This window comes from Amphiprion ocellaris, chromosome 2, assembly GCF_022539595.1.
Source record: "Amphiprion ocellaris isolate individual 3 ecotype Okinawa chromosome 2, ASM2253959v1, whole genome shotgun sequence".
NCBI classification, from domain to species: domain Eukaryota; kingdom Metazoa; phylum Chordata; class Actinopteri; family Pomacentridae; genus Amphiprion; species Amphiprion ocellaris.
Genome location: NC_072767.1, coordinates 36,682,070 through 36,704,334, shown reverse-complemented (window position 1 = coordinate 36,704,334; position 22,265 = coordinate 36,682,070). Strand labels below are relative to the sequence as shown.

General features: G+C 39.5%; 3 protein-coding genes across 6 annotated transcripts; 1 reads left to right on the top strand and 2 right to left on the bottom strand.

The window, feature by feature from the left end:
• Positions 1-10,601, bottom strand: vamp4 (vesicle-associated membrane protein 4). 2 transcript variants are annotated; one of them, XM_023283857.3, is made up of 9 exons: positions 10,398-10,601; positions 9,473-9,609; positions 8,784-8,885; positions 6,553-6,599; positions 5,945-5,995; positions 4,883-4,983; positions 3,133-3,212; positions 2,188-2,239; positions 1-1,309 (listed from the first exon to the last, which is right to left on the bottom strand). In XM_023283857.3, exons 2-9 carry the CDS (start codon positions 9,473-9,475, stop codon positions 1,284-1,286), a joined length of 462 nt encoding a protein of 153 aa, XP_023139625.1. In that variant the 5' UTR covers positions 9,476-9,609; positions 10,398-10,601; the 3' UTR covers positions 1-1,283. The 2 variants fall into 2 exon arrangements, with proteins under 2 accessions (XP_023139625.1, XP_023139626.1); XM_023283858.3 differs by lacking the exon at positions 9,473-9,609.
• A 1,609-nt stretch (positions 10,602-12,210) lies between these two features.
• Positions 12,211-13,669, top strand: rangrf (RAN guanine nucleotide release factor). Of its 3 annotated transcripts, none has more exons than XM_023283862.3 (2): positions 12,211-12,350; positions 12,564-13,669. In XM_023283862.3, exon 2 carries the CDS (start codon positions 12,581-12,583, stop codon positions 13,160-13,162), a length of 582 nt encoding a protein of 193 aa, XP_023139630.1. In that variant the 5' UTR covers positions 12,211-12,350; positions 12,564-12,580; the 3' UTR covers positions 13,163-13,669. The 3 variants fall into 3 exon arrangements, with proteins under 3 accessions (XP_023139630.1, XP_023139631.1, XP_035810359.1); XM_023283863.3 differs by having other exon boundaries at positions 12,242-12,358; XM_035954466.2 differs by having other exon boundaries at positions 12,322-12,369.
• Positions 13,670-18,607: 4,938 nt separating this feature from the next.
• On the bottom strand, positions 18,608-22,151 carry itpa (inosine triphosphatase (nucleoside triphosphate pyrophosphatase)). Its single transcript, XM_023283841.3, has 8 exons — positions 22,049-22,151; positions 21,753-21,810; positions 21,609-21,673; positions 20,103-20,176; positions 19,971-20,002; positions 19,293-19,405; positions 19,134-19,210; positions 18,608-18,923 (listed from the first exon to the last, which is right to left on the bottom strand). The coding sequence occupies exons 1-8, from the start codon at positions 22,136-22,138 to the stop codon at positions 18,791-18,793; spliced, it is 642 nt and encodes a 213-aa protein (XP_023139609.2). The 5' UTR covers positions 22,139-22,151; the 3' UTR covers positions 18,608-18,790.
• Between the last annotated feature and the right edge of the window lie 114 nt (positions 22,152-22,265).

Here is a 22,265-nt window from a genome sequence, read left to right as displayed (position 1 = left end):
TGCCCCTTAAAATCACTTTATTTCAGAGGGCAAAAAAAGGATCACAGTCTTCCAATGCAATGCCAGAGTATTGTACATCATCATTACAGAATCAATATTTACAACTAAAATAAATTAAATTAAAAACAATAAGATGGCAATGTAAAGTTAGTCCAGACACAGTTACACCTATGCTCAACTTTTTAAACTTGCGTCACATAAATTACCTCCTCCCTAAATGCAACAGAACAGGGAGATAAACTGTCCCTCCTGTGGGGGAATACTAGCATTCATACAAAGCATAACACTGAGCGATCGGTAGAAATTAAAATAGTGGGAGAAAGACAGAAGCGGTATTTGAGCAGAACCATCTGCAGGGTGAAGACTGTGTCATGTCGCTAGCAGGAAAAGTAGGACAGCCGTGACCAAAGCGGCCCAGAGCTAAGCACAACCGAAGAGGTTTTGCGTATGGAGTGGCAAGAAGACATTCATAACCTGGGTGATTTGGTTCGACACGGTCCTTGTGTACTGTATAGCAAGCAATAGAGATTTACGCGAGAAAAGCAGGTGGTTGTATGAACACATGGAGCTTCTTTTCTAGTCCCCTTTCCGGTCACGTGTGCTGATGAGGAAAAACATACCTGAAAAGTGAAATCAAAGCCTCTTTGATGATTATTTTTAGACAAATGAGCCTCAGATGTTCCCTTGCCTGGTGTTGGACAGAAGAAAATGTGCTTTCATTCATAAAGTGTTCCCTTTAAACGTTCTCAGAGCACACAGGGACTCATGGGTAGACATCAGAGGTTCATCTGCTGCAGCAGTCAGACCAGCTAAACTAAGAGGTGGCATGGAGTCCCTGCTTTTACAGTATGTATCTATGTGACGTAACATGCAGGACCTTGTTGTCAAGGCAAAGCCAGTGCCCTACATGTGCTATGTATCATGGAATGGAGCGCTCCTTCACATTGACTAGAGGGCTGAGAGTCAGCGTTTTTCTCCTAAACTGCATTAAAACATCTCCCCAGTTCTTTCCCCCCGTGTCCCCCTTCTGCAGCTTAGATTCAAGCCAGGGATCAGACCGAGCCTTAGTGCTGATCTTACAGCAGACTCAAGTGGAAATACAAATATAAGATCTGCACTAAGGAGCAAGTGGAGGCCAGATCCTTGAGGGTACACAGGCTGATGCTGAAGAGGGGGTGGGAAGCTGGCTGGCGCCCCCTAGCTGGAGTGGAGGACTGTGTGCAAAGTGGAGAAAGAGGAAGAAGATGAAGAGGAAGGCTCCCCCATCTCCTCCTCATCAGTCACTAGCGATATCGAAGGATCACTGGAACTGGAAAAGAGAGAGAAAAGACAGAAACGTAAGCCCAGAAAACAAATGATGTAAATCCAAACTGTTTATGTATATAAGGTGATCAAAAAGTTCTGGGAATGCTTGTGGCACACGAAGCACATCATGGTGACTCCAACATGTGTGAGAAGCAACTGTCCCGCGTCCACGTGGCCTGATCTGTGTTGCACATGTTTTTAGAACCACTGGTAGGACTGCATTTGTGGTTTCTCCTTGGAGCTCAAACTGGAGCAGAAAACAAACGTCTCATTTAGTGATAAGAAGTGAGTCTGTGACAAACACCGAGAGAAGAAACAGTAATTTGTCACACTAGAGGAGCCCACTGTTTCAAACATCAAAGTACACAAGGTCAGGAGCACCGGGGGCATGCTAGTTGTTTACTTTAACAACCACCTGATTGAGAATTAGTCCTTCATGTTTGAACTGTCAAGGCAGAGTTCTACAGTAACGTACTGAGGTATAAAAATTTGACGCAAATGACCTGAACTATGGCGCAATGCCATGTAGGTGCTACATTGCACTTTGCTGTGATTATGGATAGGTTTTTTTGGGCACAACAAAACAGTTGCTCCCTGCCTGCCCTACTTACTAGACTGTACTCCCTTCGACTTTACCATCACCAAAATGAAATTCAAACTCAGTGAATGCTGTGTAGACAGAGACTCACCATCACAGATGGCGCTTGATGTGTTTACATAACAGCACTTCCAAGCATTGCAGGAGCACTGGGAGAGGTGTATCACTGCATGAAAAGACGACTTCGACAGGGATGGTGGCCAAATATAAATAAGGTTTTTTGATTTTTATGGGCACAGTCTCAAAACTTTTGGATCACCCTTCATATGTGGTCTGATACTCACTGATGATAATCAGCAGGAGAGCAACAACTACCAACGCAATAATCATCTTCATCTGTGGAGAAAATGACACACGTTAAACACAATTCTCAAGATGCTCAACATCTCTCTTGCATAAATAATAATACTGTAGGTTTTTAACCTTAATGTGCAAATTATTTTGGTAAATTCACAACCTAGGTATAGTGTGAGGTCATAACCCTAATTTAATCAGTTACATTTTATATATCATAAAATAGCAGATCTTGACTCTGGCAAATTTGTTTGTTAGATATTTTGTATTGTCTTAACCATGATATATAAATAACTGAGGTAAATGTGTATTTTTAAAACACTGTAGGGTTTTAACCTTACTATTTAAACTACTCAGGTAATTTTACAGGATAAATAATGCTGTAGGGTTTTATCCTTAATATTTATTTGGTAAGGCAAATTTTACCTTTATATAATATTCTAGGGTGTTAATATTAAAATTAAGCAGGTAAATTAGTATTTTAGATATTGTAGGGTCTGTGCTGCAATATTTCAATTACTCACTGCTCTGTAAATTTGTCCTTTAGATAATATTGTAGGATTCTAACCTTAATATTACAATTACTCAGGTAAATTTGTATTTTATATATTGTTGGAGGATCTTAACCTTAATATTTAAATGACTTGGGTAAATGTGTATTCTATATAACAGTGTATAGATTAAACCTTAATATTTAAATGACCCAGGTATATTTACATAATAAATAATCCTGCAGGTCCTTATCCATGATATTTAATTTAGTCAGGTAAATTTTAACTTTTTATGATATTGAAGGGTCTTGATCTTGATATCCAAGATTTGAGATATTTTAGGGTCTTAACAATAACTTTAAAATTACTAACTCAACAGAAATCAGACATAAAGTGAAGGTGTCTCAGACTTGAGTACTCAGACACGCTCATAAAACACCCCACCTTCATGTCTCTCCACCACATCCTCCTGTGCAGCTGTTTGGCTCGGCTACTGAAGGCAGACGCGTTGTCTGATAGGCTCTCTGCAGCATCACATGACCACAGCGAAGAGGAGGGGAGGACACGTGAGGAGGAAAACAAAATGGAGAAGAGGACAAATAACAGACATCTGTTAATCACAAAATAAATAATAGGCTGGTTATTGTCTTCACTTCGATGTTGCTGGTCTCAAACTGCCTGGCTGCGTGTTGTGCATGTGCAGCTGAAATGTGTCAGACTTATGTAAGACTTCGCTGAGATCACTTGGTAACAGCTTTCTGTGAAAAAGTCAACTCTGTTGGAGTGAAATGCTGAACAAGTTTCCAAACTAAAACACAACGGAGCAAAAGCTCATTTCCTGCAGCTTCCACCCTTCTGTCCTTGTCGTGATATCCCTCTCCAAACGGCTCGCCCACACTGCTGTCTGCCTCTCTGTTTCTTAGATACTGTTGTTAACTTGATGTTTATGCATGTTAGCAGGAAGGTTACAGCTCCCTAGCGTGCCGTGGTGTACTTGTCCAAGCCGCTGTCCCTCCTCAGAGTCTTTGTGTCTGCTGTTTCCATCTCCATGTGGCTGTTTACAACCTGTCGCTACTACAAAGAGAAGCCCTCAGACAAGGCTTCTAAGAAGATGCTTGTTAATCTTGTGGAATTTAACAACAGGTTACCTGCACATGGGTCAGAGAGCAAACCACTACTGTCAATCACAGGACAGTACACTGCTCACATAAAAAGTGCACCGAGACACACATACGTCCACAAACACAACGGCGCTCCCACATGCACAAAGAGTCACATTCAGACACAAAAAAATATGCTCCCGATGTGTGTCGTTGTCTGGGTTGGGTGGTCAACATCTGTATGTGCGATGCTTAATAGACTGGCAACAGACACTAGCAGCTCAGCCTCATGACTTCATCAGTGGAGAAGAGCTGTGAGAGCATCTTTCTGAAAAGCCTCACATGTGTGCGAGGTTGTATAAGAGCTTAAGACATTTTGAATAAGAGCGTGAGACCTGTCAAAAGCTTTCAGACATGCACCTGGTAAAGCTCTAAACCTGACATCTTTAACACCAAGTGTATGGAGTTGTTGCTGCGCATCCTGGATGCTGCTGAATCAAAAATAGGACTACTTCTGGAGCAAAGTTAATGTTTAGTTAATTCTTCTAAGTAAAACATACACACACATCACATTATTTAATAAATTTAACACACTTGCCATACTGTAAAAGCAGCACTTCTATTCAGCACACAGTAACACCTACTTTGGCAGAAATTGCAGCTCCCAACTATTTTTCTTGGAAATAGCCGCGTGCTTGCATTTGGAAATTCTTACCTGTCGAACACTTCTTACATAAAAACATAAATATTCAGGTTTGAGAGCTGACCACATATCTGCAATACTTTTAAGGTTGAGAGCATTTCTACCCCTCTATTGCCAAGTGGTTCACAGTTGTTTATCAGATGATTCATTCTCATTACAAAATGTTTTCTGTTTAATTTCATGCATATTGCATCAAATTTTCCATTGACATAAGTGAATTCCCCAAGTAATACTAAACACAGAGTTTGTAATCTACCAGTGGAAACTAAATGTAAAATAAACAAGACTGATAAAACACTCCCTGTAGAGGTAATTTAATTTTTCTTAGTAAAATCAACAAGCCACACATGCTCCACAGATGTGAAGACGCACAAACACATGCTGTCCTGACCTGACTTGTCCTGCAGGTCGTCGAGTCGCTCGCCCCTCTCAATCACCTTGGAGATGTTCTCCTGCATCACGTCGATCACCTCATCGACCTGCGACTGCACCCTGAGGACACAAGTTGGTGTGAGATGCAGAATTTTGATTGCACCTGAAGTATTGATCTCAGTTTTGATACAGCACAAAGCTTCTCTACGCCTAACACCGTCCAGCCGGCAGGAAATAAAAAGCCTGTCAAATGTTCTTCAGCCTCTGTGTATCCTCGACGCACCTGTTCAGTATCTGCTGAATTATCCTCAAATCCTCACTTTATTCATGCGACTCCTGCCTGAGATTCCCCTTTTATTTTAGTGCAACACAAAAGTCGGCAGAGTTAGCAAGAATCGAGGCTTTGGGAAAGAAATAACGTAAAGGAACTCATATGGGAGAAAAACCCGATATAACACAAAGGTATTTCTCTTTCTAACGACTGTTTGTTCTCCAGCACCATCAAATTGATTGCCTCAGACAAGGCGCTGCAGGAAACTATCAGTGTTGGCCTGCAGTTTGATTGCAAGCTCAAGGTGGTATTCAGGCAAAACCAGAGTCAGTAACTGGGGGACATAAAGAGGCATGAGCTGCCAAACACACATAAGCATCCCTGTGAGGACCTGACCTCAGGAATTCAGGTTCAGACAGACACACAGAGCCTGAACCTCATGCACACGACATCCCTGGAATCTGTAATGACGGCATCTAGTTTCATGTGCTCACAAAAATGACAAACTGTTAGGTATGAAGGCTGCATGAGAGAAACAACTCTGGGTGCCAGGCTGTCTCAACAATGACCTCCTCTGTTCTCTGGCTGCTGAGGTTAATATGGAAACTGACTGCAGAGGGACTGAGACGTCTTGGGAAGGTTACACAATAACTTGCAAACGATGGCCTCTCTTACACAATGTGCTAACAACTGGCAACTTCTGGTAAACATGACGAGCCACAGTTACATAAGACCAATATCAAACTTGTGTTGGAAATACTACACTGACCTCTGGCTTGGAGCCATCATGAGGAATGTGTTTGTACTTACTGCTTGATTTTGTCATTCTGGGGTCCAAATCTTGGTCCTGTCGGCCCTCTCCTGGAAAACAGGAGTCAAGGTTTCAATTTAATGCATGAATTTTATAGCTGTTTTTTTATGCACTGCTGCAACACTCCATATTAGTAACATTGCACTCATCCAGTTCTACAACTAGCAATTACTTTTCAATTATCGATTACTTTCTCAAATACCGATAAATCGTTTAGTGTGTAAAATATCCCAACACATGATGTAATCTGTGTGTCTGTTCTTCCTAGCTCTCGACAACCATACATCTGATTTGCTTCAAACATGGAGAGTGCATTGCTTAGGACCCAGTTAAGTATAGTGTCAAGTCTGAAGCAAATCGGACAAATGGTGGCCATTTTTGAAGTCCTAACTTGGCCTTAAGCTGCCTGTGGGGGGTGGAGCCTATCAAAGACAATCATATATGGAAAAGAAAATCTGGAACTAATTAATTCATTAACTGATCATTCGACTCCTCCTCAATACTCAATAGGACACACGCAAAAATGCAAAATGTAGTTAAAATTTTTCCATTATTTTTTTCTGACAGGCTCTGTGTCTTAATACAATATATCTTCACACAAACTCACAGAAAAAAGTCTTCCTCCTCATCAGAGTCCTCCTCCAGAAGGTTCCTCTGTAAAAGAGCAAAAGATCACAGGTCAGGGAAGAGAAAGCTCTGCATATTGAATGACTAAAGCTCAATCATAATCTCCACCCTCAGGCCTGAACACTGAACCCTCACAGACTTAACTGACATCACGGCTGTAGCTCTCAAGTGTGTGAGTTCTTGAGGGATTGAAATAGTATAAAAAGGAAGAATGAGACACACTGTTGTGAGTGCACACGTTGCCTGGAAACAACGCATCGCCATTAAAAAAAAAAAAGTGAATTTGGACTCATGTCATTCATAGATTGACTTGCTGCTCAGCTGATCACTCAGTTTGAACCACACTTGTTTTGTGTACATTTTCTGGGGGACAGGACATCCACATTGACAAATTTTACTATGAACTGTGGGTAAGTCCCTCAGGAAAAGCGGGAGATATGTGAAATCCCAGAAAGGATGCAGAAAGGAGGAATGAGTCTCAAAATCCATGAATGTGGAGACTCTGATTGAGCTTAGGAGTTGGGACTACCCTGGTGATGAAATTACCCTGCCACCTACAGCGTCTCATTAGTTCTTTGGTTGTGGACAAAGACTAAAAAGCTTTAAGGGTCATGGTTTACCAAGTCAGCAATTAGAATGTTTGCAGATTTTAGTTCGGGTCTGTAACCAGCATTTCTTCAGTTCTGAGTACAGCGTGCGGTGCGGTACATTCCATGTCTTCAGGACTAGCCCTGCTGATACTAAAACATAAAAGAAGCTGCACTGCCTCCTCCACATGCTTATAGCTCCTGTACAGATCAATAAAAACCTTTCCTGGCTGTCTCCAGAAAGTAAATATAGACTAATACAACATGAGTCCAGTGCATTTAAGGCCCTATGATGACTGGATAACGGTACAAAAAACACATCTGATCTTCTGCTTGCAAAAGCTCAATAAAAACTCTTCATCTTCTACTCGCTGAGAAATATCTCACTCTGACCAGACTAATCAGCATGCTGTGAATCCAAAATTAACCTGAGCAGGTGCAGATAAAAGAACAAAGCTTTATTTCTGGTATCTAAAGGTACATTATGCCATAAAAACAATACGCTGCCATGATCACAACCATATCTGAACCACCAGGTTTAAATCAGGGAAGAAAGCATCCTGTGTAAAACGCTATTCACAGAGAATCAGTGTGGACAGCTGCACTAAATTCTCACAGGAGGCAGCAAGAGTCTGTTCCTCGTCGGATGGGAGGCAGAAGGAATACATTCACCACTACTAAAAATGAAAGGTCTTTAGCAGAGATTATGTAAGGGAGATAATCAACATTTTATGCCGTCTAAAGAGAGATTAATTGCATTTCATTTTCCGTAGTTTAGGCTAAATCTCCAATTTTCCGTCATGATAATCACCTTTAGACAACCATCACACCTGCCACTACAAAGAGCCGAGACACGGAAAACCGATGGATGCACTGTAATGTTGACAGCTGCCAGCCAATGTGGTGCCGATATAGACGTTTTATTTTCTTGTAAATGACATCTGCAAAGAACCTTGGGGAATGGAGGCCATATGATCATAAAACACTTTATATGTTAAGGCTCCTTCTGTGCAGCCTCTTCATTTCTTTCCACTCGGACCGGAGACATGAAGAGAACTGTTAGCAATTATCAGAGGACACGAGGTAAAGCACCGAGGGGAAGGCATGGAAGGTGGAAGGGAGCATTTTGTTATGCAAGTCTTGACGTCAGATCAGCTTTGATCCAAGCTTAACACAACAGCAAGAGGGATCACTTAGAGGAAACAGAGGACTGAATAAAGTCAGAGGGAGGACAGGGGAGGTGGAAGTGGGTGGGATGGGGTGATCACTTTGATGAGGACCAGACATTTGGCCATAGGAGTTCCTGGAGTTAATACCAATGAATACCTCACCTCTTTCAAGCCTTGAGTCTGTTTTATTTTTCCAATATTATGTGACTGATGAAGCAAGAATCCCACTGCAAAATCTGCATTTTATAACAGCATCTCTTTTAAACTATAAAAAAAAAAAGATCTGTTATCACTCAATGTGATAAAAATCCACAGCTACCGTTCAAAAATAAACAGACTTGCTTATTACATGTCAGCTTCTTCCATTGCTTAGGCTGCTTCCTGTCTCCATCTCTTGAATTTTAATGAAGGTTACGAACCAAAACACCCCTTTTCTGCCTACATCTGTGCCTCACCCTCTCGCTGCGAATGGATCCCGTGACCTCATCGTCGTTGAGGTGACGTTTAAATTTGGGGGGCATGTTGTCTTCAGTCTGCTCCTCCCTGTCTGGCTCCCTCTGTAGGACAGGAGGAGGAGATCATCAGTTAGGATCAGAGATGTGAGACTTGAACAGTCACAATGAGTCACAATGTTCTGGTAATTATTGAATAAACAAGGCTAATAATAGTTAACCTGTTAACTATGGAGACCTGTAACCCCAAAACCTCCTGTTAAACAGCCTGGTTTTGTTATTAGTCAATTTATTTATGTCTGCTGTCTTCAGAAACTGATATATGCTTTGTAAGTTGAACAAGGAAAACAAGACATGGCAATATATCTTACTAAACTGTACTAATTCCAAATACTTCTGATGTTGCAGGCATTGGGTCTCATGAGATATGAAAGCAAGTGTCATCACTGCTCTCAATGCCACTGGGCAAAAAAATAAATAAATCAACAAACAAGGATAGCATGCTGTTCTCCCACTTATGCACCCTCAAGTCTGAGTTTTGAGTATCACGTTTCATAGAGCAAGACTAAACACACCGATGCCTCAATAAAGCGCCTTTGTGACCCTGAATGAACCAACATGTGATCGTCAGCAGCACCGCAAGCATCAGCAGTCTTTTACACACAAACACACACCAAAAACACAGCTTATACCATTGATTCCACTTAGGTCTGACACTGTGGCTTTCCCAGCGTCCTTTTCTGGCACTGTGGTTGGAAAACGGCCTTTGAGCGGGCCAGGAGAGGAGAGCAACTTTCCAGCAAACAGCTAAGAGAAGCAGGGGACAGATCTGAAGCAGTGAAGAGACACAGAAAGACAAAAGAGGAGAAGCCAAGACCAGCATGTTAAGCTCTCAGAGGAAAGACTTGAGAAAACTAGTCTGTTTTGAGGGAGGAATTTTAAAGGTGCAGTCTGTAAAAAAAAAAAAAAAAAAAAAAAAAAAGCAGTATCGAATTTAAATTTAAGCAGTGATTTATTACAGAGAGAAAAGCAGTGTGATGTCAGATTTGGACAAAAGACTTGTGGAAATGACATAATGACAGACTGAAGAGAGGACTACTGATTATTAATGATCACAATCAATTCATGGGTTGCAGCTTTGATCAGACAGAAAAAGAAAAATTCAGGACAGAGCCACAATCAATTTCTATTAAGGGAAGAAAAGCAGATGCTGCGTTCATAGAATCCAGTATAGCTATTTTTTAGATGAATACTCTTTTTTTTTAGGACTAATGTAATGACTTTAAGGTCCAAAGAGGGACCCCTTAAAGGAGCCACTACTGAAAATGACACCTATTATAAGCACAGTTATCAGGAATGCTAATTAACATTGTATCACTGCCAACTTTAGCCGGCGAAGCTGTTGGCTAAGCTAACTCTAAGCTATCCGAATATCGTTGTTTGCCACATATAAACCATTATTGTGTAACACCATAATAATACGACTAAATATATACCAGTGTAAGCACTACAATAGCTTACTTAGTAACTTTAAAATTGATCAATATTAGAGAGTCCGCTTAGCTAGCCAGCTAGGCTAGGCTAAGCTAAGCTACGGATGCTAACGTGACTAGCTACCTGCTGTTTCCCACAAGATGCGATGCTGGATGCCAGTGAACTCCCACACACTGAGACTCGGATATCAACCCTGAGTTTTCTGGTATTAAAGCGGTTTTACAGATTCATTTAAACGGCTGTCCTGACGATGAGACACGATGATCATTGTGGACGCCAGCAGCGGTGCTCTTGTCTTTGCTCCGTCAGAATCAGCTGACCAGGAAACAACACAAACAGCTGGAAGAGGAGAGAGACCGCTGCAGATGTTGTTTGACAGCGTGGGTAGTATTTTTATATTGAGAAAGAGAGAGAGAGAGCGAGAGAAAAAAAGACATTTTATATATGCTAATAGCTGCAACCAAATATATTTTACATTCACTTTCGGTGTCACAATCTAAAACCAAGGTAGTGTTTTTGTGCAGCTTAATTTTTTTTAAATAACCGATTATAAACATCAATATCATGAAGTATATCATAGTTTAAGTAGCAAAATGACACCAATTTATTGTCTGTGTCACAAGATGATTAAAAATGCATTGATGCCTTGGACATGTTATCTGTTTTCTGATAATTACCAGAAGAAAACTTCTAAAAGTGAATTTTAGGTAAACTTTCAAGAGTCATATCACCATGTGGGATAGGTGGCTGGTCAAAACAAGTTATAGCAAACGAGTCATGGTGCTTGATTCAAATAGGGCACCCTGAATTCTGTGCTTAATGTGATATGTTTTTATTCTTCTTAATATATTTTTAGGAATTTAACTTTGGTTTGTCTTTTAGTCATTGTGTTTTATTGTTCTACCTGTACAGCATTTGTGTTCAAATGCTGTTGCTTTCAAATGTGCTTCATAAATAAAGTTGACTTTGACTTTGATAGCGGATGAAAAATGTTTCATCTGAAATGATTCGTCTTCTTACAATGATTCCTTCTGTTTCAACGTAATTTCTAATATAGTCACATTTTAACACTTGCAATTGTAAGTGATAGCTTGGGACAGATAACACATCCAGGGTACCAATGCTTGCTTCTATCACTCTATGTCACAGGTATTTAATTAGTGCATTTTTGCTATTGAAACTATGATTTATCTATGAAAATATTCACAGTATGCATGTAAAATTTTCTATATAAATCTCTCTCTCTCTCTCTCTCTCTCTCTCTCTCTCTATATATATATATATATATATATATATATATATATATATATATATATACACTGAGGCTAATGTACATTTTAAAAAATCTGCTGATTATAAAGGGGTCAAGTTGGAACTTTTTCTGATTTTGGGGATTGCTGGCTGTCCTCTCCCCTCCCTCATGGACATCTACTCCACCCGGTGCCTCAGCAGAGCTCAGAACATCATCAAGGACAGTTCACATCCCGGTTCTCAGCTTTTTGATCTGTTGCCCTCTGAAAGGCATTCCAGATGTATTAAAGCGAGAACAAACAGACTTAAAAACAGCTTCTTTCCGAGAGCCACCACCACCCTGAACTCTCACGTCTCATGTCTCACAGCCAGCCAACAATATAGTGTGAAATGTGCAATATACACCACTACCTATTCACTCTGTTATTTATATTCACTGTTATACTGTATATTTGTAAATAGACTGTTTGCACTATCTTTAAGATTTCTTTGCAATGAAAAGGAGAAGCTCTCCAATCTAGTTATACACTGTATAATGACAGTAATGCACATTCTATTCTACTCTATTCTACTCTATTCTATTCTATTCTATTCTATTCTATTCTATTCTATTCTATTCTATTCTATTCTATTCTATTCTATTCTATTCTATTCTATTCTATTCCATTTTGTTGCTTAAATTATCTTCTTCCACCATGCTCGTTTTAGTGCGCATGTCTGTCAAACCTGTAGGTGGCAGCAGTGCGCGTGACACGACTGAAATTGGAGCAGACGAAGAAGAAGAGTAAGAAGAAACGTTCAACCCGGAAGAGAGCTCAAGCAGCGGTAAGTTGGTAAGCTGCAGGTCTGTTCTTTTCGCGCTGTCGTTAGGGGTTTATGTTTGACTGTAATTGGCGCTATATAAATAAAATTGAATTGAAAATTGAATTGAATGTTTTTCAAGGTTTTCTTGGATTTTGATAGTTATTTTAAACATATAGGGTTTCTGTAGGAGCAGCCAGCCACTAAAAGCCCCCGTGTTTGCTGCTTTTCCTCCAGACAGCCTGTTCGGAGACATGCAGAAAGCAGGAGGCAGCGCTGATCAGCCTCATCCTCTGTTTGGAGGAGCTCTATCAGCCGTCATCCCCCACAGCGCCGCGGACATCAGCGAGCTGAGGGAAATCCCGGACAACCAGGAAGTGTTTGCCCACGCCCACACCGACCAGAGCCTGATCGTGGAGCTGGTGGAGTACCAGGCGCAGGTGGCGGACCAGGATGCAGTCAGGTACCACTTTGAGGACATCGCAGGCAGCAACAAAGCTCTGGAGCCTGGTACTTTTGAAGTGACCAGTGTTGTGGCTCTGCCAAAACCCGAGCTGTCTCTGTCAGAGTGCAGCTCTGCCTGGATGCTGACCGGGACGCAGTGTGTGTCCAAGTTCAACGAAGAGGCCAGAAACACAGTGACCCTCCACCTGGGTCTGCTCCGCCTGCCACAGTTCTCCACAGACGTCTTGATCACCTTTAATGACCCACAGAGCATCAGCCCCGACAGCAGCAGCGCCTCTGCAGTGGGGACACACAAACAGCCCTGGACGGTGCAGGAGTTTCAGCGATTTTTACAGACTCTGACACTACACAACCCAGGACTGTTTGGTTAGAATAACTGCAACTTTCTCAGTGTGGGACCTCACCTGTTCATAGCCAGTCATTATCTAAGATACATGCAGTAAGGTTTGTTTTGTTGAGAAGAATCAGGCCCTTATATTTTGAAGGAGTAGTGGTCCTGCTGCTGCAGTTACACACAGGAACAAATGTTCTGCTTTGTTCTACCAATTAAAAGGAACTAGAAAACCAGATATCAGGTAATGTGATCATAGTTTTATCTAGGGCTGAACGACTTGGGGAAAATATCTAATTGTGATTTTTGTGACCAATATTGCAGGTTGGTTTTCAAAATACTTTCTAAGGTCAAGCTTAAGTTCAGATTTAACAAATGATTAAACATTAAGACATAAAAAACAACCAAAAGGTGACTGTTGCACAAGGAGGACAACATGAATTCATAAAACCATTGACAGCAGTTTAAACTGTGGGTCAGGTATGTTGAATGACATCCTAAACTGCAGTCTTTGTGACATGCTGAATAAATTTGGATTTGCAATCAACTACTGAGCCCTAGTTTTACATCATAGATGATTTAGATGAAGACTGTTTCACTATTGTGGTCTGTCAGATTAAGACTTATTTGTAGTTTAAGTGTGTTCAGAGTTTGATCTTTACTGCGATATTCAATTTTCCAGTAACTCACAGAAAAGGTCAAAGTCAAATTTATAAAGTTGAACCTACCTGCTTTACAGTTAAAATGGCAGAGCATAAAATACAGTAAAATGCAATAATAGATTGGCAACTCTGAGTAAAAATAAAAGGATAATAATTAAAAATACAACACAATAAGAGATAAAGTCAGGGTGTCAGGCAATATTTAATTTAAAGAGGTGGGTCTTAAGCAGCAACTTAAAGGCTTCTAGAGCAGTTCTCACATGAAGAAGCTTAAAAGCAAACAATAAAACCTTAAAATCAATCCTGAAAATAACAAGAAGTCAATAGAGGGAGGAGAATATTGGAATTATTCCTGTTAACAGATGAGCAGCTGCAGATGATAAAGAGCAAACTGTTCTACACCCACATACATACAAAAGATTACAATAGTCTAACCATGTGATAATAAATTCATGGATACTTTTTCCGAAGGCATACGGATGTGATCACATTAATGTTTATTTTAAGTCAAGTCTGTATAGTAGAGCTACAGTTGTCAACTATTAATCAACTATTTTGATGATCAATTAATGGTTTTTAAAAGAAAAAAGTCAAAATCCTCTTTTTCTATCATCCTAAATATAAATATGTCCTAGTTTCTTTACTCCTCTATGACAGTAATTTGAATTTTATTGGTTTCTGGACAAAATAAAACATTTAAATATGCTGTCTAGGGCTTTAGGAAACACTGATGGTCATTTTTCACAATTTTCAGACTTTTTTTAGACTAAAAAAACAATAATTAAAATAATAAAAAGAAAAACCACAACACTAGCAATAAAAAATATGTACCACTACATAAAACTACAAATTACATGTCATAGTCATATTTCGACTGCTTTTTCTGACCGCATTTCCCTTAGTTCAGCCTTCTCACTCAACTATGTCTTCTTCCCTGACTTCTGCCCTTTTCCATATTTTATTTTTAATCCCTGTCATTGTCTTTAACCATGTTTTTTATGCTTACTGAAGTAGATTGCAAACCACTAAAAGAGATGAAGGGCTTCAGGATGTCTGTAAATCACAAAAGTCCCCTTTCAGGTTACTAGAAGTTTACTTTTTGACAGGCACCATGCTTCAATACTCAAATCTCCATATTTCTTACAGTATGATGGTAGTAAAACCATGAGTAATGTCAAAGGTCAAAGTACAAAGTAAGAAGGTTAAGGGTGAAATGAGATGCCACATACATCATCCCTCGGGAACAGTTAAAAAGCAGGTAATATTCACAGAGCCCTCAGTGTCTTCAGTGCAACTTGGGTTTAGTAAAAAACAGTGAAAAATGAGAGGACGAGTCCCAGCAGGAATATGTATTAGGTCAACTGTTTCCATCATTCACAGCAGCGGCCTCCTGGTGGAGTAATTCATTAGTCGGAAGCTCAGAAAAAACCTTGGAAGGACTTCATTCGATCCTGAGTTTGGTGAAACACAAAATTTATGGAATGGAAATGGACTCTTACTAGTTGTTGCTTTGAAGTTAAAACCATCTTCAGATTTAAACATCGTAAGTCATACAGGGTATAATCAAACCAGTTCGTAGGTACATGTGCTGTTATTAAAGAAAATGGTTTTAACTGGAGTCTGCTGTTAAATAAAAGGCATCGCAGCAGGGGAATTCAGGTAAAACTTGCATAAAACAAAAGGAAGCACACTCTGTCTTCCCAAAGCCACATCAAACCCTTCTCATCCTCCCGTGCAATCACGAAGAATTAAGATCTCATAAAGTCAGGCATCTTTTCCTCTCAGTGATCCAAGAGTAGCACATTCCTTCATTAACCACACCATCCACAGGATGACATGCTGTTATTGGTCCGGTTTGTAATAAAGTCTGAAAACATCCTGTCTTTCAGAGCTGATGAGGATTTGGGAAAAAGTTTGCAGGTCACGTTGGGAGGCAATTTTCCTAACACCCTGGATTTCCAAGGCCTGAAAATGTCCTATCATGTAACGGCTGCTGTTTTTTTCACCTGTGATCTCCAACTTCCTGGCTTGTGCACGTGAATATGTAGACTGGTGAAGAGTTTAACAAAAGAATCGTCTCTTTCTAGGTTGTTTCCGTTCTGATCAGCAGGAGCAAAAAAAATGCCAGAAAAACAGAGAACAGTCATAAAGACAGAAAACAGTTTTTTATTCCAGTTTTCATTACTAGCATTAGTAATCATTGTAAATGTCGGATAACTTGTATGATTATTCTCCTGCACAGTATTGTTTATGTATTAAGAAGACATTGTAGTCCTGCAGTGCCACCTTGTGGTCTGTTCCGCTTTTATTTTGTTAAGCGCGCGTTTCTTCTTCTTCTGCGGTTTTTGTGACGCCGATCTTCCTGTTTCTTTGTCTAAACAACGTTGTGCTTACGCATCGTCGGAGAAACGGTAAAAGCTGTCTAAAAACAGTAGTTATACATCACATTTATCTGTTTGAATTGTATTAAGGAAAGGTTTACATTGTGATTTACCTCATTATCCTGTATTCGTAGCTCTGAACAGCGACGTGTGTGTATATCGAGCAGGAGCGCATGCTAGCTGATGGCTAACACTTAAATTAGCGCCCTTGGAACAGCGGAATGAGGTATGAAAGTGTTAAATATGCATTATTATCAGATGAGTTGCGTTTATTTGTATTAGATGTGAACATCTTAATCTAATCAGAAAACACGGGTATCAAGTCACAAAGTTTGGAGTCTGGGAAAAACCACAGGGTGCTGCTGTCAGAGAGGTTCCCATCATCACTGCCGGCCGCCAAGATTTAAAATAGGTTCCAGCCAATCAGCTCCTGCACACAAAGATCCACAAAGACAGAACACCCACTACCAACCAACAGGACGAAACAAACCACAAGGACAAAACAAAGATCTACAAACAAACACAGAAACCCACTCCCAGACAACAAAACATTTCAGAACCACAAACACAACATTACCAAAACTACGGCCACAGCCGTAACATTACCTAATATAAAAATATCCATTGTTCCGAAAAGCCAATTTCAGAATCATTTATGTAATAGTATTGGAACATAATTATCGATTCATTATTTTAATGTTGCAGCTGGAGCTCATTTGAATGAACATTTATACTTCCGAGAAGCTCAGTTTACGAGAATAGATCATATTTTGTCATTTGTATTTATTGGAGAATAAAAAGAACAATATTTACCTCCAAGATACAGTGGAGTAGAAGAACAAAGTAGTATGACATGGAAGTATTTAACGTAAAAGTCCATTAAAATCATAGAAAAGTGCAGTACTCAAGTACATTTATTTAGTAAAGTGCTGTGTGAAATGCTACAAATAAAGAGTGTTATTACACGTGTAATGATGAAGAAGACCTGTTAGATGAATATATACATAAAGATAAATCTCTTTTGGTTTAGGAACTACAATGTTCTGACTAAATTTAGTCTATTATTCATATATGACATGTAGTATAATATTAATGTGGTATCATAGAATATTTTATGTGACAAATCCACTGTAGAAATATCATATCCTAAATGTGTATACTGTATGTCTTATTAAAAAACAGCTGTGCTTTTCATTTTAGTCAGTTTTGACACTTAGTTTTATTTAGTGTGTTTAATTATAGTTTTTAGGCATCATGAGGATGTCTGATGTTTATTCCAAAGAACAAACAAAGAAGAGAATTATTTTCAAAGAATTCTTGTAAACTCAAGACAGTAGTCAAATTAAACAACACCAGTTATCTTTTGTGATGGCTCCAAAGCCTTCTTAACTAATTTTGTGCATTTAAACCTTTGAAATCATTCAAAATTCATACAGTCAGAACCCTTTACGGTCCCACTGAACACCCCAGCGCTGACAGTAATTGTGTTGATTTGGAGTCACAAGAGGAAAAAGGAGGGAAGCCTTCACAGCGATGTCTTTGACCTCCAGTGACCTGAAGTCTGGCACACATGTTCCAAAAAATGTGAAGCCTCCCTGATGAGGAAAAATGCAGCTTTCCTGCCTTCCAAAACAACTTGTTGCTTCCTGTGAAGTCCCCAAACAAAAGCAGAGGTCTGGATAAACAGAGCAATCAAGTGTTTTAATGACACCGTTTTCTGAGAAAAATTTTAGTTAGTAGGTACTTTTGTTGATAATTAGTTGAAAGATTTCTTGTAACGGATCACAAAGAATTCATATATTATAGATAAGTGAGGAAAACACACCATTAGACAAAAATGTGCCATTAAATGTGTTAAACAAACTACATGAAACTTTTGGAACCTTTAACTGTAAGCTGTTTCTCCTGGGTTTAGCTGGAGCTGCATGTGTCTGTGCATGTGTAACATCTTCAGTACATCTGGGAGGCATCAGTCACAGGTGTATGCATAGTTCCTGCTCAGACTTCCAGCTCTGGGGTCATTTATTATCCAAACTCCCCTGCTATCACTGCAGTGTTTGTACTGAACACCCCACTTTCCTCTTCAGAGACCCTCTCCTCCTAAACCTCCTCCTCCCTCTCATCCCTCTCTGGACTCCAGCCTGAACAACCCTCTGCTTCCCTCTTCCAAATCTCGGAGTGAATCTGAGACATGGGGCAATCTGCTGCTCTCATCAGGACACTGGAGCTCCTGTTTTTCATAAATTATGCTCTTTTCCAAGTCTATCTTTGTCAGTCCTGGGAAGGAAAAACTCCAAACTTGTCTTGGAATATCCACTGTGGAACAATCAAACAGGACTTGCAACAGTCTCTGCTATCTTTTCATATTATCTGGAAGATATTTTTAACATGATCTGCTCCTAACAGAAAGAATCATTTTCAAAGGAAAACAAAGAAAATGGATTTTTTTTCAAAAATGAACCAAACTTTTATTAAAAAATAAACACAGATATTATGCGCCACCTTTTCTTTAAACTAGAGATTCTTCAAGTACAGGTTGTGATCATAAATCTGTTTTCTACTTCATCAATAAAACCGTATAAGTAATACAGAGTTGAGAACATTTTGTAGCAGATTCGGTAATCTTTAATCTTCCTGCTTCTTCTTCTTGCTCTGTGGTGAGACACTGTTGGTTTGAGAGAAGTGCTCGGACATGGCAGCAAGAGCTCGGTAGCGGTGAGAGATTGTGTTCTTCACTTCTTTGGGCAGTTCGGCATATCTGGAAGTAAGAAAGAAGAAATCTAAAGTGAGCATAGGAATGCAGATGTTTTCTTTTGGTGAAAATTTAAAATAATAGTGTCACTTTATCCAAAGCCCACAACATAAGGTGAAAAGATGTGATTTGATGCGTTTGATTTACTCAGACAGTGTGTTAACCTCTGGCTACCCCTGGTGGTATAAAATGGGAATTTAAACAGCCTTTGCTTACGTTTTATCATATCCGTCTGGCTGGAAACAAGGATCCCATCCAAAGTCTCGAGGCCCCCTTGGTTCCACAATTCTCCCCTAAAAATATCCAGAGAAAATAGACAATTACAAAATACACACGTAGACATAATGGGGCAGTCAAATAGAGAAAAATTCTCACTTCTGTTTTCCCTCTGAAGAGCTCTACAGGTTCATCTTTACCAGCAGAGAAAGCAAATGTGCACAGGGCCCATGCTGATTTATCTTCAAACCCAGCTAGGAGTTTGTACAAACCTAAAAAATAACATCCAAAAAGATCAGACATGTTGGAAAAGTCACATCACAGTTTTCTTTGCAGCTCTACAGAACTTTTAAAAATTATGATATATTGCATTGCTTTTTATATCTGTAAATATATTGCACTGTCATCTGTAAATACCTACCTAAACACCATCTGTAAATATCTATGTACTTGTACACCAGCCTGGCAGTATTTTACGACACTATTGCCCTACTCATTGCATTGCATTGCTTGTTTTTCTACTGTGCCTTGCATGTTTGCACCGGGAAACAGCATTTCAATCCTGTCCATTTCCTGTGCATATGGTAGAATTGACAAGTTGACTCTTGACTTGTTGACTGAAGTGGATGGTAGAGAAGCGAGGGCTCCATAGATTTATGAATTCTAGAAGAAGCAATTGTGTAGAATTACATCTAAGCTATCCTGCTAGGCAGGAAGGGATAATTTTCATGGAAAACCACTTTAACTATGTCACTTTGGTATTCAGAGGTGAATATTTAGGGGTCTGGAGATGGACTTTAAAAATCTTACAATATATATATTTATTTCAGTTCTTACCTTCAGGCTTGAGTTTATCCAGAAACCATTTACTGCAAAACAAGTGCATATATTCAGTAAAATATTGCTTATTGCTCATTATTAGTATTTCAAATAACATTACTGAATGCATATGATAGCTATTATACTTACATGTAAGGACCAGGTAGCCCCCCCAAAGCCCTGAAACAAAGACAGGTGTCTTCTACGATGACTGGCCCATCAATCTAAAGAACAAAACGGAAACAACATAAGGCTCATCTCGTTTCTTTATTTGAAGCCTTTACATCTCCTCCGTCCTCCATACTTCAGTAGGCCATCTCTACCTTAGTTCTTAAAATGCATCTCAAGGACAGAGAACAGAGGATAATTGCTGGAGGAGCTATGGGCAAAGATGCATGGGTATAATCTCATTGTATCCTTTGTGGAAGTATGTTGCATTTTTAATATTGTTTTGTTATATATGCACATTTGATTTTATTATTTAATGTTGATATTTTATTACTTATTGCTTGTTGTTATGCACCGTCCAGTGGAAGCTATTTATATTTTCGTCATGCCATGTATGATAACAATAAAGCCATTCTAATTCTAATTCTTCTAAAGCAGGTAGAATGTACAAACCATGTTGGGAGCAGAACTGATAAAAGTATGTATATAATACGTATCTATCAATCATAATATGTCACTCTTTCTTTGTACAATAGCTGCTCTTTAGTGTGTGACAACTCCTTCAGACTTTCCAGCGTGTGTGGGTGTTAAATACAAAAAAAAAGTATGACATCCACATATTCTTGTCACATTTTGCCAAATTGTGAATGAATGCAGTGAGACAAGTCAAGGTAGTATTTAACAACATGAGACATCCTTGCACTGGAACTGTTGAGTAAATTATACAATTAAAGAGTGACACATATATTGTAACTGAGAGGTGTACATTGCATACACACATTTATCAGTCCTACTCCTGACATGGTTTCTATAGTCCCATAGTTGATAGTTCTTTTCTACATCATGGTCCCAAAAAGATGTATTTTGACAATTAAAAAAAAATCCTTCAAGTAGCCTGTTAAGATCAGTTTCTGGATCTAAAGCAGCAGGGTGGAGGACAGAATGAATGAATGGTTTATTCCGGTTACAGTATTACAGTACATTAATTTCATTTTGTGTGTTCAAATAACAAAGAATTAATATACATTCTTACAGTAACCATTTGGGTTTTTTCCCTTCTCCTTTCCCCTTTCTTCCTTCTCTCTTTTCTTCCCTTCCCTTCCTTTCCTTTTCCTTCTCCCTTTCCTGCTCTTTTCCCTTTTTTCTGTCCTCCTTTCTCCTTCTTCCCCTTTTTCCTTTTCTTCTCTTCCCCTCCTCTTCTCACAAAAAAGAAAAAGAAAATGGTTTTGCAAGCTCTGTAACCGAAAAACAGAGCTTCTAAAATAAACTTGTAACTGAGAAGTCAAGGAAGCGTAAAATAGTGAAATTTTGTTGTTAAATGCGTGTTGCCTCATCTCCTCTGTTCACATCTCTGCAGAGTCAGAGACGTGAAGAGATTAGTTGAAGAGACTTCAAGGATGTACAAATTGAGAAATGAGAATAGGGGGAGGCATTGTTTCTGATTCACATATGGTACAGACAGATGCCTGCAGGGACATTATACTGTACCTGCCGTGCAGCTTCCTTGCACTTCTGTATCGAAATCTCATCTGGCTCCCCCTGGTACTCAGGCACTGGATAAAGAAACAGTTTAATGAGCAGTGGCTACATATAATCAAGTAGTTCACTAAAGGTGTGTCCATTTATACTTACAGTCAATCTTTTTTGACACTAGTTTGTATGGAAATTTGTCTCCCAGGATCTGAATGACCTAATGGGTGTCAAAAAAGAGGGCAAAACAGATTTCCATTGAGGCAGTTTTTCTTTTTCTTTTGGAAATGAATCCAGAAGATAAAGTTACAGCTCGTGTTTAGTTGCCTATATTTAGTAAACAGTCTGCAGCAAAACAAAACGGTAAATGTGCAAATATTTTGTCAGAAACGGTTTAGACAGAACAACGTCACTGTGTACAAACAGTCACTTTCTGGAATTAAATGTTTGACTCTTACTTCTTCGAGTTTCTTTGCGTTTCCAGTCACGAAGACCACAGACCTTCCAGCAGGTATAGCCATGATGAACGACGCCCGGAGGACTAACATTACCGGACCGGGCACATCCGGCTCAGCAACGGCCAATAAAAGCCACTCTGGCAGTCTCGGCCAATCATAGGAGAGAATGTAGCTCCGCCTACTGAAGTTAGACCAATCAGAGAGCGGTACTATTGTA